Raw genomic sequence first — 17,309 nt, 5'->3', positions numbered from 1 at the left:
CCAGCAGATATTCTTCATGTAGTCGCTTACCCCAATCCCTCCCTACCAGCACCAAGAACATTTTTTTTTTTTTTTATTTCACCCAGTGTGCTTGCAATTTAAAATTCCCTCTATTCTCTTCACAGCGGCTATGATTTTGACTTTGATTACTACAGAAATGACTTCTATGAGAGGTGAGTGAAGCTGCATGAATGCACTATGACCTATTTTTGTACTCTGTCTTATTGTGAATTGCGTTCCAGCCGTGGGGTGGGGGGGTGGGGGGGAGGAAGAAATCAGAGCCTGGCGAATGCAATCACATCTCCACATTGTCAAGCGGCACGACGGGGGGGGACCGACATTAACACGCTCGCCGCCTTCATCCGAGCTAGACTGCCTCTGTACAGTCTTTCATGCCGGTGTGTTTTGTCATTTGTAGGGAGGGGGGGGGCATAGATCGTATTATTTTTTTTCTTAAATAAGGAATACAAAAAGAGGATCTAACAGGCTTGACGTACACAAATTATATGAGATGCTTGAATTTTGTATAGTGACATAGATTGGTCAAAAACACGTTAGCTGTGCCATTGCTTGTTTAAAAAAAAAAAAAAAATAAATGAAAAACTTAAAGGGTATTCATTAAAAAAAATTGCAGAGCTATTCATCCTATGAATTTACATTTGTTCTGTGCAAATGGGGGCAAAACCGAATGTTATTAGGTTATTTTCTCTCCAAGTCAAATGTTATTCATTCATTAAAAACCACATGGTTCGGGAATTTATCCCTTTATGGCCACTAGATGGAGCTGACGATCATAGTAAATAAATTTTTCCTAATCATACAGTACAGGACATTGAGTTATAGGCTGCTACCTTAATTGGTTCCCACCCACCGTATAGTAAAATGATGGGACCGCTCTAATTCTCTCCCATTCTTGCCGCATCGCAGCAATTGGTGATGCGCTGTGTCCGATCACCGATCAGGGTAAACGGCCAATGACGTTGGCTAGTTACCATTTGATCAGCTGTGTTCAATCACAGCTCATCACATGTAAACAAATACTGGTTATCAGCATTTCCTGTCCTCAGCTCTGTCAGTGTCTGAAGAAAGGAAAGCCGATAACTGCCTTTCCTGTGACATCAGTGCCTATCAGTGCCGCCTCATCAGTGTCAATCAGTGCAGCCCTATCAGTGTCCATCAGTGCAGCCTCATCAGTGACCATCAGTGCCGCCTCATCTGTTACCATCAGTGCAGCCCTGTTAGTGTCCATCAGTGCAGCCTCATCAGTGACCATCAATGCAGCCCTGTCAATGTCCATCAGTGCAGCCTCATCAGTGACCATCAGTGCAGCCCTGTTAGTGTCCATCAGTGCAGCCTCATCAGTGACCATCAGTGCAGCCCTGTTAGTGTCCATCAGTGCAGCCTCAGCAGTGCCCATCAGTGCAGCCCTATCAGTGTCCATCAGTGCAGCCTCATAAGTGTCCATCAGTGCAGCCTCATCAGTGCCCATCAGTGTAGCCTCATTAGTGCAGCCCTATCAGTGTCCATCAGTGCAGCCCTATCAGTGTCCATCAGTGCAGCCTCATCAGTGCCCATCAGTGCCGCCTCATCAATGTTCATCAGTGCAGCCCTATCAGAAAATATTTTTTTGTTTGTTTAGTTAAAAAAAATATAATAATAATAAAAATGTAATTTGGGTACAATGTTGCATGACCGCCCAATTGTCATTCAAAATGTGACAGCGCTGAAAACTGGCCTGGGCAGGAAGGGGGTGAAACTGCCCAGTATTAAAGTAGTTAAAGTTGTTGTAAACCTCAGACATGAAATATGAACAAAACATATCCTTCTATTGTGTGTACTTGTTTAAATTAAGAGCACTAAGTGTCATTTCTCTCTGCTGCTTCGTTCCTCTGCCATCAGCATGAATCACTTCTGACAAGTTTTCCTGATACTTATGCCGCGTACACTCGACCGGACTTTCTGGCAGACTAAGTCCGACGGTCTTCCCAACAGACTTTTCAGCTGAGTTCCGCCGGACTTCCGAATGAACGGACTTGGCCACAGACGGACTAATGCCCCATACATACGGTCGGACATACCGACTACAAAATCCGTCTGATTTTTTTCTGGCGGATTTTGGCCCAAACTTGTCTTGCATACACACGATCGCACAAAGTTGTCAGAAAATCCGATCATTCTGAACGAGGTGACATAGAACTCATGCGATGGGACTATAAAAAGGGCAGTACCTTTCGTCTCGTAATATATTCTGAGCATGCGTGGCACTTTGTCTGTCGGAATTGTCTACACACGATCGGAATTTAAACGATTGGATTTTGTTGTCAGAAAATTTTAGGTCCTGCTCTCAAACTTTGTGTGTCAGATATTCAGACGGAAAAAGCCCGATGGAGCCCACACACGGTCGGTTTTTCCAACAACAAGATCCGATCGCACATTTTCCGTCGGAAAGTCCGACCGTGTGTACAGGGCATTAGTCCGTTCAAAAGTCTGTTTGTTTTGAACATGATGACTTACGACGGTCCAAAAAAAAGGAAGTTCAATAGCCAGTAGCCAATAGCTGCCCTTGTGTCGTATTTGGTCCGTCGGACCAGCATACAGACGAACGGTTTTCCCGCTAGGAATTGAGTCCGATGGACAGATTTGAAACATGTTGTATTTCTAGGTCTGTCAGATTTTTTTAATGAAAAACGATCGGATTAGCCCACACACGATCGGATTGTCCGATGGACTGATTCCGTCGGACCTAGTCTGCCAGAAAGTCCGGTCATGTGTGCACGGCATAAGAGAAATATTGTGCCGGGGAGGGAGCTCCAACTGATTGACAGCCTCAGCTCTGTTCCTGTGTGCTGTGTGAAGGGGGGGGGTTTGTCCCTTTCCCCCCAATCAGCTCTCAGAACTTCCCTCACTGAGCTCTGCAGAGTGTAACTTCAGCTCTCTGCCCCCCTTTTTTCTAAACTCTCAGACAAGCTTTATAATTCAGCACTTTGAACAGATGTAGAGAGGAGAAAACTGTAGATAAACAGGTACAACTTATGTGAGAGGATTTGTTTAACCACTTGACCACTGGGCACTTAAAAAAGATGAAGTTATGCTGAGTAAATAGATACCTAACATGTCACCCTTCAAAATTGCACACGCTCGTGGAATGGCGCCAAATGTCGCTACTTAAAAATCCCCATAGGCGACGCTTTACATTTTTTAACTGGTTACATGTTTTGAGTTACAGAGGAGGGCCAGAATGATTGCTCTCGCTCTACCGTTCGCAGCGATACCTCACATGTGTGGTTTGAACACTGTTTTCATATGTGGGTGAGACTTATGCTTCTGCATGTGAGCACATGGGGACAGGGGCGCTTTAAATTTTTATTTTATTTTATTTTTTGTTAATTTTACTTTATTTATTTTAGTTTGACATTTTTTCCCCAAAAATAAATTTTTTGATCACTTTTATTCCTATTACAAGGAATGTAAACATCCCTTGTAATAGGAATTGGCATGACAGGTCCTCTTTACAGTGAGATATGGGGTAGATAAATAAGACCCGACATCTCTTCTCTAGGCTGGGAAGCCTGAAATAAAAAAAATAAAAAAAAATTGCAGAGTATTGGCAGGGTATTGCAGAGTATTGGCAGGGTATTAGGTATTGCAGAGTATTGGCGGGTATTGCAGAGTATTGGCAGGGTATTGCAGAGTATTGGCAGGGTATTAGGTATTGCAGAGTATTGGCAGGGTATTGCAGAGTATTGGCAGGGTATTGCAGAGTATTGGCAGGGTATTGGTTATTGCAGAGTATTGGCAGGGTATTGCAGGGAATTGAGGGGTTAAATTTCGGTGAGCAGCGATGTGGGCACTGCAGACACCGATCTCTTCCCCCTCCGCTGTACCGATCGGAGGTTTGTGTACAAATGATCACTCTGTCATTTGACGGAGCGATCACGTGGTAAACGGCCGCAATGAGCGGCCGTTTACCGTGATCCGTGATGCGCCGGGTCCTGTGGAGGGGGCGCGTGAGAGCGGAATTCTGGGAGGCCGTTAATTAACGGCCTCTCAGAGTTAAACAACTGCCCTGTAGCCGTTAATGAATGGATGAATGGCTCAACAATGGGCCTCAGGATCTCGTCACGGTATCTCTGTGCATTCAAAATGCCATCAATAAAATTCACCTGTGTTCGTTGTCCATAGTATAACCCCACCACCAACATGGGCCACTCAATCCACAACGTTGACATCAGCAAACCACTCATCCACACGATGCCATACACGCTGTCTGCCATCTGCCCTGTACAGTGAAAACCAGGATTCATCTGTGAAGAGAACACCTCTCCAAAGTGCCAGACACCTTCGAATCTGAACATTTGCCCACTCAAGTCAGTTACGGACCCCGATGACGATGACGAGCATGCAGATGAGCTTCCCTAAGATGGTTCCTACAGTTTCTGCAGAAAATCTTTGGTTATGCAAACCGATTGTTGCAGCAGCTGTCCGGGTGGCTGGTCTCAGACGATCTTGGAAGTGAAGATGCTGGATGTGGAGGTCCTGGGCTGGTGTGGTTACACGTGGTCTGCAGTTGCGGATCTTTTTGTGGTTTTTGGCCGCAAAAAGGCTGGGAGAGTGGTGCGGGCTTCAGGAACAGTCCAGGATTCTATGACCCCTGGCAAATCATCATTTGACCCCCAAGGTTGAGAACCACTGCCTTAGAGCATGGGGAAATTGTGACCCCTGTAGTTATGCCGCTGGTGCTGCTGTAGACGAGACAAGAAGAAGATGTAATTAATTTACATTAGGGGGGTTTATACTAGTTGTTTTAAAGACACAATTTTAAATACACGCATACCTGTGTTCATTTTTTTCAAGCTTTAATCCTCTGCCACAAAGCTGATTTCGCTTTTATTTTTATTTATTTAATTTTTTTTGCACACATGCTGATTTTACACATTTGTAATGAGTTAAAACCCCCAAAACAGTATATATTTTGCTAAAGCAACGACATTGGAGTATAAAATTTATAGCAAATGCATTTTTTTATGCAACACAACAGTAGTGCAACTGTTTATCAAAGAAATAATTTCAGTAAAAATTACACAAAAAATTATTTTACTGCACACAAACACAATATAATACCCATTTTGTTGTAAAATATCCATAATTGTCCATAATCAACAATTTTAATTACCTTTAAAGCTTATAAGTTTACAGTTAACTGAGAATGATGGTCTCAATCCAGCTTGTGCAGCTGGGTTGCCAACCGTTCATAAATTTTTTGGACAGTTTGTAAAAATAAGCTGATTTACAAACTGTCCGTAAATGTCGGTTACGGGAAGTGGCTTCCCATAAAAAATATGGCTGTTTCAAAGCTGGGCAGGCTCAGGCAGGGCTCGGGTGGGGTTGTGCCCGCACTGCATGGGTTAACTGCTCCTTTTGTCCAGGGGCTCGAAGAAAGGCTATACTTATCCAATCCTTCGATCCTCCCAAAAACAGCGCTCCTCCATGTCAGATGGTGGACTGCTCCTGCCGTCCTCACATCCAGAGGTGGTCTATTGGTGTGATGACACCACAAACAGTCCATGCACGAGAACGCTAGCATGCGGGGGGGTTTTCAAACATGGGAGCTTGTATGTTTGTGAACGAATGAATGAAATACTTGTATAGCGCACAATGCGAACTGAATCGCCTCTAGCCGCTGATTTGTGTATAAGGGGCGGGGGAGGAGGAGTCTTTAAAAAATGTTGGGCTTTTTTTGGCAGTGATTTTGTGTAATTTTACTTTTTTTTTTTTTTTTTTTACTTAAAGTGGAAGAAAGCTCTAACTATAACTATTTTTAAAAAACTTTCCCTCTCTACCTCCTTCTACTTATCCTGCCTAACCTGAATAAAAAAAGACCTGTATACTTACCTATTTTCAATCCGCTCCAGTCTGGTCACATGATCCCACAGCTCTGTGTAAGGGAGCACTCAACAACGGCTGTGAATTCTGGGAGCCGGGATGTCGCCCATTGGCTCCATGCTCGTTGTTGGCATCCTCTCTTCCTCCCTGCAGCAGCCTGACACAGGGGAGCTGCAGTTGTGGGATGACATGACCGGAGTGGATTAAAAAGAGGTAAGTACACAGATCGTTTCTATGCAGGTTAGGCAGGATAAATAGGAGGAGAGGGAAGGAAACATAATTTAAGAATAGTTAGAGCTAGGTTTTCTACCCTTTCATTTTATTGCTGTGACATTGGGGACTGAAAGCACCTTCTGCTGATCAGGCAGCTCTATAGTGGTAGAGCACTTGTAGCCTTAACCCATTCCTCCCAGGCATTGGTTGGTCCCCTTGGATTCATAGAGGCTCTATGGGAACAGGATCCTCCATTGAACGCCTATACAGGAGCACCCCCTCCAGTACCACCCAGTAGCCCATTCCATACCTTCCTCAGACCTTATGGCAATGAAGCCCAATACCAGCCTCATCCAGTACCTGTTTCCAGAAGATGTTCCCATCCAAGAAAAGCCTTTTTTTTTAAATCTTTATTCTGAAGAATCAGCATGACAATTCAAAATAAAAAAATAAAAACATACAACAACAATATAGAGTACACAAAGTGAGACACTGTGTGACACTTCACATAGGTATAAATATAGCAAGGGTCCAACAATTGCAAACATAATCTAGGTGGCCATGCAGCGTATCCCACCTACGAACAAGGTTATACCGATCCTTCCTTTTTACTAACTTATTTTATGGGGGGAAATATCAAACCCCAATTCAATGGGAGAAGAAGAAAAGAGGGCGGGTGGAGTAGGGAAAAAATGGGGGAGGGGGAGAGTAGGAAAGGGAAAGGAAGAGTGAGGTTTAAGAAACCCTCCCAACCCCCTGACCCATATTCTCATACTGTGGTTTCAGCCAGGACCAAGAGGACCTAAATATTGCTGTTGAAAATCAAGAGGTGTTTGTTCTTTGAAAGTAAAAAGTATGGGGTCCAGATCTAGAGGCGATTCAGTTCGCATTGTGCGCTATATAAGTATTTCATTCATTCATTCATCTTCCTCAAGGAAAGCATTATAAGGCTTTTACTGAAATTAAGTTGATTTACATTCTTTCGGTCAACCCAATTGTGACGGCACATTCCTTAGTTGTAAACTAACTTTTTCAGAGTCATGCATTTCATGCAAAGGCGATGCGAGTAGTCCCAAAAGTCCTGTATCTCTCCTTTGTTTCTTTCCCTCTAAGAAGAAACACCCCAGAAGCTTGTAGCCTTTCTCAACCAAGGTTCCATGGAAATCTAGGGTTCCTCCAGAGGTTGCTATATTTTCCTTGAGTAAGGAGTAATTTCTGTCTCTCAGAAAAGTACCCACTGATACCAATCTGTAAAAGGTGATTTTTCCAGTTGACCACAAATGTAAGGTGCGTTTTTTTCCATTGGTCATCCCATCAATGTACAGTGAGAGTTATATACAGTCATTATTAGCAGGGGTTGCCTGAGACCGTGCTTAGCTACAGCCTCAAAGATTATAGCATTACATGACTTTGTCCTTGCACTGCTTCCCATACACAGCACCCCGGGCGGACCCCCACCAAACTATTATTATTAAGCCCTCTTACCCAAGATACCCCACATTAGCATGGGCAGGGCAAGGCTGGCACTACCTCACTATCATTGGTGCACCCTAGTCCAACATTTCTCAACTAGGGTTCCTCCAGAATTTGCCATGGGTTCCTTGAGCAATGATCTTTTTATCTGTAATGGGGTAATTCTTCCCAATGGCCACAAGTGTAAGGAGCACTCTTCCCACTGACCATCACACTAATGTATCAGGAGTTGTAGACATAGTAATTTCCCTGAGCCCGGAGAGTTATCTGTAGCCGTTCCTCTGTGTTTAAAAGGCTGTGAAATGCTGCTCTAGTCACTAATCTGGGGACCTCTAGCTGCTACCTGGGCTACTGCCTACTCTTTACTGCAGGGTTCCTAACCCTAACTATGTTAACATCTAGTGGCCAATTTAGAGAACATGCCAGTGTTTCTCAAACTTTTTTCAGTCAATACACCATTTAAAATCCTCCACAATCTTGAGGCACCCCATTCTAAAACAAACTAAACAAAATTTTACATAACGCAGCAATATCCACACACGTAGGACATCCAAAGTTAGAGGTGATTTATTCTTACAAAGCAAATATACAGTTGCACACTGGTACTGACTAGTATTCCAGTGTTTCTCATCTCCCTCAGTTTCTTTACCTCATTCAGCTAATGTGACCCCAGAGTTGATGGAGAGGGGGAAGGGAATGTACAAACAAGGCTGCTGTGCAGGTGCCCAACGTTCTCCTTATCAACCGATGACATCATTGGTTGTTAGGATGCTGACAGCTAGAAGGTTGTAATGGTGTACAATGAAAACCAGTGGCTTTGTGTAATTAAAACGTAGACTTGTTCTTTCCACTGGCTTGTATACAAAGTTTGGGCAATTTCTAGGCATTTTGCCAAGGTACCCCTGAAGAAACTTGAAGGCACCCCAAAAGGCTACTCTACCCTACATAACCAGTCTATGTTTTCACTGCTTTCACATATCGGCTAGACTTTATCACACAAGAAAAAAGAGAATATAGGATTCTCCACAAGATTTTATCTCGATCAGCAGTTCTTTTTTATTTTTATGGTGCACTTAATTTTTTTAAGACCATCAGCCATTTTCAACCCACTGGCTTGTCTATGTGCACTATGTGTCCTTTACTAGATATACTGCTTTTTTCCTCTTGGTTCTTTTCAGCAGTATTTAGGCAGTATTTAGGCACAAGTGGACAGGTTCACACTGTTCCTTGTGATGTTGTTCAGTTCCACTATCTATAGGATTCCTTTGTATCCAGAAAGCAGCTTTGTGTCATGTCCCGGAGCATTGGCAATAAACAACTTTCTTTCAACCTATACAAATGTAGCTAGCTTTTTGCTTTTGTTGAATGCACAACAGTGGCTCATGTTGTGTGTATGTGTGTATATATATATATATATATATTTTTTTTTTTTTTTTTTTTTCTTTTTTTTTTTTTTTTATAAAGACAGGAAGCAGAGTACAGAATTCTATACAAAAAAAAAAGAGAAGGAACACATAATAACATTTTCTGTAATATACACAAATGGGTTAAGTGAAAAATTGAAGACCGTCAACCCTTTACAAATTTCTAAAGCTGCTGCCTAAAAAGGAAAAAAAAAAATATATAAGTGGGCCTAAAAACCTTAACAGCTATTATTAAAACCGATACTACTGAAGGCACACAGACAACAGAGGATGCTTTTATGAGAAAAGAATAGTTCTAAGTGATTGAAACCCACAGCAGCATAATGAAAAGAGTGGGTGCAGCATGTAAAATGTTGTAGAGTCACAGCGCCCCCTGCTGGCTATGACCATGAATAAAAAGGGATTTGGGGAAATTATATTTATTATTGTAACTGTTGCCATTTTAGATGATACAATCATTAAAATGATTGTGATAAAAAAAAAAAAAAAAGATATATACTATTATTAGTAGGCGTAGTCAGAAATAAAATAGACCCTTTAGTCAAGTGTGCATGAATACATTTCTGAGCTGTTAGAGATTGTAAACTCTCGCAGGCAGGGCCCTCCTGATTTTATTTTACTGAATTGTATTGCGACTGTACTGTCTCCCTTCATATTGTAAAGCTCTGCATAAATTGTTGGTGCAGATTCTGTTTTATAATATTAGTGTCACAATATACAGCAACAGTATCCTTCTTTTTTTTTTTCAGAAAAACCTCCACCTTTGCCCTTGAATGTAGTGACTTTGTCTATGGCCCCAAGTAGGCGCAAACAGAATTAACTAGTATCCACCCTATTCTACAGTTTGAGACGGCAATTCATTCAAACAGAGTCCATAAGTTCTGGAGTACATCCCACCAATGGGCATGTAAGAGAAAAGCACAGAAGAGGTGGAGAGAAAGCACCACTCTCTAAGCATAGTAAGAAAGTAGAAGCAACAATATGGCAATAAGGCAATAAGTATTGCACTCACATACAAAAAGCTGATGTAGCATATTAATAATAAATCTATGGAGTATCAGCAGGTGGCAGCTGCTTCAGTATTTCCAAAGAAGACATACAAAAAAAAAAAATAGGCTCACCACTCTCAATGTACTATTACTAGTGATGGATAACGTATGTATATAATGCACTCACATGTAATAGGTAAAGATTGGGCATAACCAGTGGCGTAACTAGAACCTTCAGGGCCCCGATGCAAGAAACCATGAAGGGCCCCCCTGAACCCCAGCCAGGGCCCTTCCCTCCGAGTCCGGCGTTGGAACTCCAGGGCGTGGTCACAGGTATGACCTTTGTGAGCCCTGTAGTTCCACCACTGGCATCAGTAGTTTTTTTTTTGGTGCCCCATTAGGGGACTGTCCCTAGGCAGGATGGGGTCCCTGTCCCCAGAAGAGATGAGGCTGGGGAGAACAGACATCGGACTGAGCGGCAATGCATGGAGCAGGAGAGGGGTACTCTGAGGAGCCGGCCGAGGACACAGGTCATGCGGGGAATGCACAACTAAAGAGCAGCCAGTGTGATAGTCGAGCATGGAGCTCTGCTAGTCACCATCCACCTCCAGCCACCCGTATGCATGGTGCACTGGTACCCCTAGCTGCCTATGCTGCTGCCGGACATATGTAGAGGGGGGGCTGCATGGGCCCCCTGCAGCACAGGGCCCAGTTGCGGTCGCGACTGCTGCACCCCCTATAGTTAGGCCCCTGGGCATAACCTAAAAGATCCAGTAGATGGCGCCCTTCTATTACACTCTAAAAGGAGGCACACTGTGGCTTTATAGGGAGGTTCTACTGGTGGATAACTTCAAAAACGGAACAGTGCAGGATAACTGGAGTAACAAAACAGGACAGAGAGAGAGTGAGAGAGAGATTGCCACTCTTAGTATAGCATTTAATAGAGATCAAAAGGAGAAAATAAAACACTAATGTACTCATATGTAATAGATAAAAAAAAGTAATGCATTACACCAGGTGGCATCCATATATTGGTCTCAGTTCAAAGGCACATAGACATAGGTGTGCGCAGCCTATTGCATTAGGGTGTGCACTCCAAATGTATTAAAACATGGATTGTGTCAATAGAGCAGTGGACTTGTCAATAGGCAGTGGATGGTGTCAGTAGGTATTTATTTTTAATATTTTTCATTTTTATTTTTTTTAACAGTCCCATTGAGGGGCTTTGGTGAAATATCAGCAGGGGGAATCTGCGCCACAGGGGGTGATTAGGGTGTGCCAGGCACACAGCCTGCGCAGCCCTATGAACATGGAGGATAGATGGAGAGCTATTACTGGTGGAGAGCCTGAAGCAAGCTGCTCTTTTTGATTTCTAATAAATGATACACTAAGCATGGTGGCAAGTTCTCTCCCTGTCCTGTTTTGTTACTCCAGTTGTCCTGCACTGTTCCTGTTTTTTGAGGTTATCCACCAGTAAAAGCTCCCTATTCATCCACCTTGTGATTCCCATTGGGAAACAATAGAAGATCGCCATCTACTGGATTTTTTGAATAATGCCCAGTCTCTACCTATTACATGTGAGTGCATTATATAAATTCTTTACCCACCACTTTAAAGTAATACTGCACTGAGATTGGTGACTCTCTTTTATTTTCATTTCACATGCCTTCTTTGAAAACACTAAAGTGTCAGCCGATGGTTCACAAAATTATTATTGATATGTCTTATTAACTTTTTGTATGTGAGTGCACAACTTACTACCTTATTGTTGTTTCCATGTTCTTACTAAGCTTAGACAGTGGCGCATTCTCTTCCTCTCCTCTGTTCTTTAATTCATACATGAAATTATGTAATCTGTCTACTGCAGGCAGGAGGAGGAAATTCCTCACTCTACTCACTTGCAGTGATCAGACTGTACATTGTAACTCTGTAATCAATCACAAAGTAAGAGGCTGCAGCAGGGGCTGATCTGTGTCAAACATTTGTAAACATAGTCAAGGACTGTACAGGCACCAAGATTCCTCTGCTCCATCCTGGGTTACCATTGCTGCATCCTAGGTCAGCACCTTGCTCACTGGATAGAGTTGATGATGCTGATTCACTATCTGGAGGTTTAGAAGGGAAATCTGAGAGTGAAATTCTGAACCTGGAAAATAAGTTGCTTAATTATGAATTAAACATATCACCCATGTGACTGTGAAGTGTGATAGGAGTATATCACAGGACTTGTTGTACAGAATTGCACATCCTTTGCATTTAAACAGAGTATATACAGATTATATATATATATATATATATATATATATATATATATATATATATATATATATATAGTAGCTCATAAAACTAAGTACACCCCTCACATTTTTGTAGATATTTTATTCTATCTTTTCATGTGACAACATTGAAGAAATGACACTTTGATACAATGTAAAGTAGTGAGTGTACAGCTTGTATAACAGTGTAAATTTGTTGTCACCTCAAAATAACTCAGAACACAGCCATTAATGTCTAAACTGCTGGCAACAAAAGTGAGTACACCCTTAAGTGAAAATGTCCAAATTATGCCCAATTGGCCATTTTCCTCCCCGGTGTCATGTGACTCATTGGTGTTACAAGGTCTCAGGTGTGAATGGGGAGCAGGTGTGTTAAATTTGGTGTTATCGCTCTCACTCTCTCATACTGGTCACTGGAAGTTCAATATGGCACCTCACGGCAAAGAACTCTCTGAGGATCTGAAAAAAAAGAATTGTTGCTCTACATAAAGATGGCCTAGGCTATAAGAAGATTGCCAAGACCCTGACACTGAGCTGCAGCACGGTGGCCAAGACCATACAGCGGTTTAACAGGACAGGTTCCACTCAGAACAGGCCTCGCTATGGTCGAGCAAAGAAGTTGAGTGCACGTGCTCAGTGTCATATCCAGAGGTTGTCTTTGGGAAATAGATGTATAAGTGCTGCCAGCATTGCTGCAGAGGTTGAAGGGGTGGGGGGTCAGCCTGTCAGTGCTCAGACCATACGCCGCACACTGCATCAAATTGGTGTGCATGGCTGTTGTCCCATAAGGAAGACTCTTCTAAAGATTATGCAAAAGAAAGCCCACAAGAAGTTTGCTGAAGACAAGCAGGCTAAGGACATGGATTACTGGAACCATGTCCTGTGGTCTGATGAGACCAAGATAAACTTATTGAGTTCAGATGGTGACAAGCATGTGTGGCGGCAACCAGGTGAGGAGTACAAAGACAAGTGTGTCTTGCCTACAGTCAAGCATTGTGGTGGGAGTGTCATGGTCTGGGGCTGCATGACTGCTGCCGGCACTGGGGAGCTACAGTTCATTGAGGGAACCATGAATGCCAACATGTACTGTGACATACTGAAGCAGAGCATAATCCCCTCCCTTCAGAGACTGGGCCGCAGGGCAGTATTCCAACATGATAATGACCCCAAAAACACCTCCAAGACAACCACTGCTTTGCTAAAGAAGCTGAGGGTAAAGGTGATGGACTGGCCAAGCATGTCTCCAGACCTAAACCCTATTGAGCATCTGTGGGGCATCCTCAAATGGAAGGTGGAGGAGTGCAAGGTCTCTAACATCCACCAGCTCTGTGATGTCATCATTGACTCCAGTGGCAACCTGTGAAGCTCTGGTGAACTCCATGCCCATGAGAGTTAAGGCAGTGCTGGAAAATAATGGTGTCCACACAAAATATTGACACTTTGGGCCCAATTTGGGCATTTTCACTTAGGGGTGTACTCACTTTTGTTGCCAGCGGTTTAGACATTAATGGCTGTGTGTTGAGTTATTTTGAGGGCACAGCAAATGTACACTGTTATACAAGCTGCACACTCACTACTTTACATTGTAGCAAAGTGTCATTTCTTCAGTGTTGTCACATGAAAAGATAGAATAAAATATTTACAAAGATGTGAGGGGTGTACTCTCTTTTGTGAGATAGTGTATATACATTATATATATCGACATTATTTAGGCATTTGCCTGGAGTTTCTCCTTAAAGCATGTATGTAAATATGTAAACCCAAACATTAAATTTAATTTTTCCAACTTTCATTATGTCATTTCAAAATAAAATTGTAATATTTTTTTAAATCTGCAGCTTTTAGTAAAATAATAACTGGTGATCCTGCCATGAAGGTCCTTGTTCAGGCCCTTCCTATTATGGGGTGACAACTCTCTCTCTCCCTCTCCTAATTGCTATTCTACGTTTTCATCCTGTCACACAAGCTTCTGATGAACATTGCAGGTATCCATTGCTACTCACATTACCTAGGCAGGGTCTACGGTCAGTTAAGGTTTACATTTACTTTTGGGCGTCTATTTATAAAAAAATATTTGTTGTCCCAGCATCTCATACATTCGCACACTCATTATGAGGAATCTACATAATTTGTTCAATTTATTTATTTCCTATGATCGTCAGCTCCATCTAGTGGCCATAATGCAGTATTTTCTTAAATTGATGTGTTTCAACAACATACTGCATCATGGCCACTAGACGGAGCTGACGATCCTAGGAAATAAACATATTAGGAAAAAGATGATGATAATTTGTGACAGCAGTGCGAATGTTTGAGACATTCACGCAGCAATTTTTGCTTTTTAACAATCCCTAAGAAGAGCTCCCGACTTCTACTTTCTCGGAATATGATGGGGCTTATGGTATTTATATGCTATATAACATAACAGATACTCAGTGCATTGTGATAAACAACCTGTTTCTCTCCATCTACCTAGGCTGTTTGAGTATCGTGGAAGAGTGTCACCAGCTCCTCGAGCAGTTCCAGTAAAACGCCCACGTGTGACGGTCCCTCTGGTACGACGGGTAAAATCAGCTCTACCAGTCAAGCTCCTCGCAAGATCGGCAGCCATCACAGGGAGTGCGGCCAAATTAAGATGTAAGTGCAAATTCAAAGAAAAGTAATGTGACACAAAGCAGTTTTTTGAAACTGCTGTTAACTAAAATCCTTCTTTTCAAATTCCCATATTCCACACAAGCCGAAATATCACATCAGGCTGTCTGAGGGAGGCTGTGCAGGGGTTATAGAGATGGGAAAGAGGGAAGCAAGGAAGGCACATCTGACACAAGTGGCCCCATGTGAGGGAAGTGCTAACTCAAAAATTATTATTATTATTATTATTTACATATTTACATATACTTAACAAGCAGTAAAACAGCTCCAAATCAAGCTCCACTTACCTCTCTAGCTGCTCGTACCGTGAAGTACTTGATTCTCAAAGATCCTTAATGCCCTGTACACACGGTCGGACTTTCCGAGGACAAAATCCATCAGATTTTTTCAGACGGATTTTGGCCCAAACTTGTCTAGCATACACACGGTCGCACAAAGTTGTCAGAAAATCCGATCGTTCTGAATGCGGTGACGTAGAACACGTACGACGGAACTATAAACGGGCCAGTAGCCAATAGCTTTTGTCTCGTAATTTATTGTGAGCATGCGTGGCACTTTGTCCATCTGAATTGCCTACACACGATCGGAATTTAAACGATCGGTTGTCGTAAAATTTTAGATCCGGCTCTCAAAAATTCCGATGGAGCCCACACACGATCGGATTTTTCCAACAATGCGATCCAATTGCACATTTTCCATCAGAAAGTCCAACCGTGTGTACGGGGTAAAAGGCTGATGTCAGAGGGCTGATGATGACCATGACAATGGTAATTGGTTGGAATCGCCAGTGGCAGGATCGCTAACAGGCAGCCCGTCTGTCCTTCTGTCCTTATCCAATTGCTCTCCTACTAGTGATCAAGATTCAACAGCATTCGGGAGAGCGAATTAGAGGCCTCAGATAATGAGATAAGTGGTTCCATAGGAACAGACAGGAAACCTTTTAGGCTGTATTTATACCTAAGCATTTTGTGCATTTATTGCACATGTTCACTAAAACGCGCACAATAACGCAAGCATGTCGCGTTTGTGGCGGCATTCATTGTAAACAAGGCAATTCCCTGTTCTGCCTAGCAACATGACAGGAATCTACTGCTCCCAGCGATCTCTGTCATGTTCTAGTGAGCCCACCCCACAGTTAGAACACGCTGAGGGAACACAGCTGATCGTTACCCCTGTTTAACTCCTTCCCTGCCAGTGACATTTACACAGTAATCAGTGCATTTTTATAGCACTGATCGCTGTATAAATGCCAACAGTCCCAAAATAGTGTCAAAAGTGTCCGATCTATCTGCAGTAATGTCACAGTCACGATAAAAATCGCAGATCGCTGCCATTGCTAATAAAAAAAATTATTAATAAAAATGCCATAGATCTATCCCCTATTTTGTAGATGTGATGACTTTTGCACAAACCAATCAATATACGCTTATTGCAATTTTTTTCTACCAAAAATATGTAGAAGAATATATATTGGCCTAAAGCAGGCTTTCTCAACCTTTTAACCCCAGAGGAACCCCAAAAATAACTTTCAAGTCTTGAGGAACCCTTACTAAAACCAATTCATCAGGGGTCAATAGAACAATGCCCCTTATACTGGTGCCCAATAGGAAGAATGTTCCCCTTAAAGTGGTGCTCAGATTGCCACCCTCAAAGACAGCTAAAAATATATTTGGTGTCATGCTGCTGGCTTTGCTAAGTGATGCTGAACCTTGAACTCTGTAGGCATCATCAAAAAGATGGTTCATCAGCCACAGCTCAAGGAACCCCTACAACCTCTGGAGGAACCCTGGTTGGGAACGGCTGGCCTAAAGTGTAGAAGAAATTAGTTTTTTTTATATATTGTTTTAGGTATATTTATTATAGCAAAAAGAAAAAAATATTGCTTTTTTTGTTTATAGCGCAAAAAATAAAAACCGCAGAGGTGATCAAATACTGTACCACCAAAAGAAATCTCTGTAGGAAAAATTTCACGACCGCAAAATTGGCAGCTAAAGCAAGGCAGTACCGTATCACAAAAAAGGGCTTGGTCAGGAAGGGAGTAAAGTGGTTAAGGGCAAAACAAACAAACAATCAGCTTAGAAACACCTAGATACATTAGAGGGCTGGCAGGCAGCCAAGGTTCTGGGGGTGCAATAGAAAGTTCTAGGAAATAAAGGAACGATTTCTGTGCCTTTCTAGTGAAAATGAATTTCTCCACAATGTCTATTGCTACAGAAGTTAGTGAGGACCTTTTTGATGCACCTTTCCCTAGTGTTCGGGATATGTGTGCATGGTCTAAACACAGGTTCACTTAAAAATCAAATTGTAAGCCACAGTTCAACAATCAAAATTTTTATCTGGTTTCTTGCCATGAGATGCTTGGACTTCAGACCCAAATCGACCCTACGATCAGATTGATA

General features: G+C 42.4%; 1 protein-coding gene across 3 annotated transcripts in view; it reads left to right on the top strand.

Moving 5' to 3' along the window:
• Positions 1-17,309, top strand: part of RALY (RALY heterogeneous nuclear ribonucleoprotein) — a 361,366-nt gene that overhangs the window by 324,746 nt on the left and 19,311 nt on the right. For 2 of the 3 annotated variants that reach the window (XM_077459151.1, XM_077459152.1), the window contains exons 5-6: positions 126-173; positions 14,735-14,895. In XM_077459151.1, the coding sequence (XP_077315277.1) occupies positions 126-173; positions 14,735-14,895 (209 nt within the window). The remainder of the gene's footprint in view (positions 1-125; positions 174-14,734; positions 14,896-17,309) is intronic. The other variant, XM_077459153.1, reaches the window with a different exon arrangement.

The sequence above is a fragment of the Lithobates pipiens genome, unplaced genomic scaffold, assembly GCF_037356315.1.
Source record: "Lithobates pipiens isolate NorthernLeopardFrog02 unplaced genomic scaffold, aLitPip1_a1.2 Scaffold_28, whole genome shotgun sequence".
Taxonomy (NCBI): domain Eukaryota; kingdom Metazoa; phylum Chordata; class Amphibia; order Anura; family Ranidae; genus Lithobates; species Lithobates pipiens.
The sequence above is the reverse complement of the archived record's forward strand: the minus strand, read 5'-3'. Positions and strand labels throughout refer to the sequence as shown.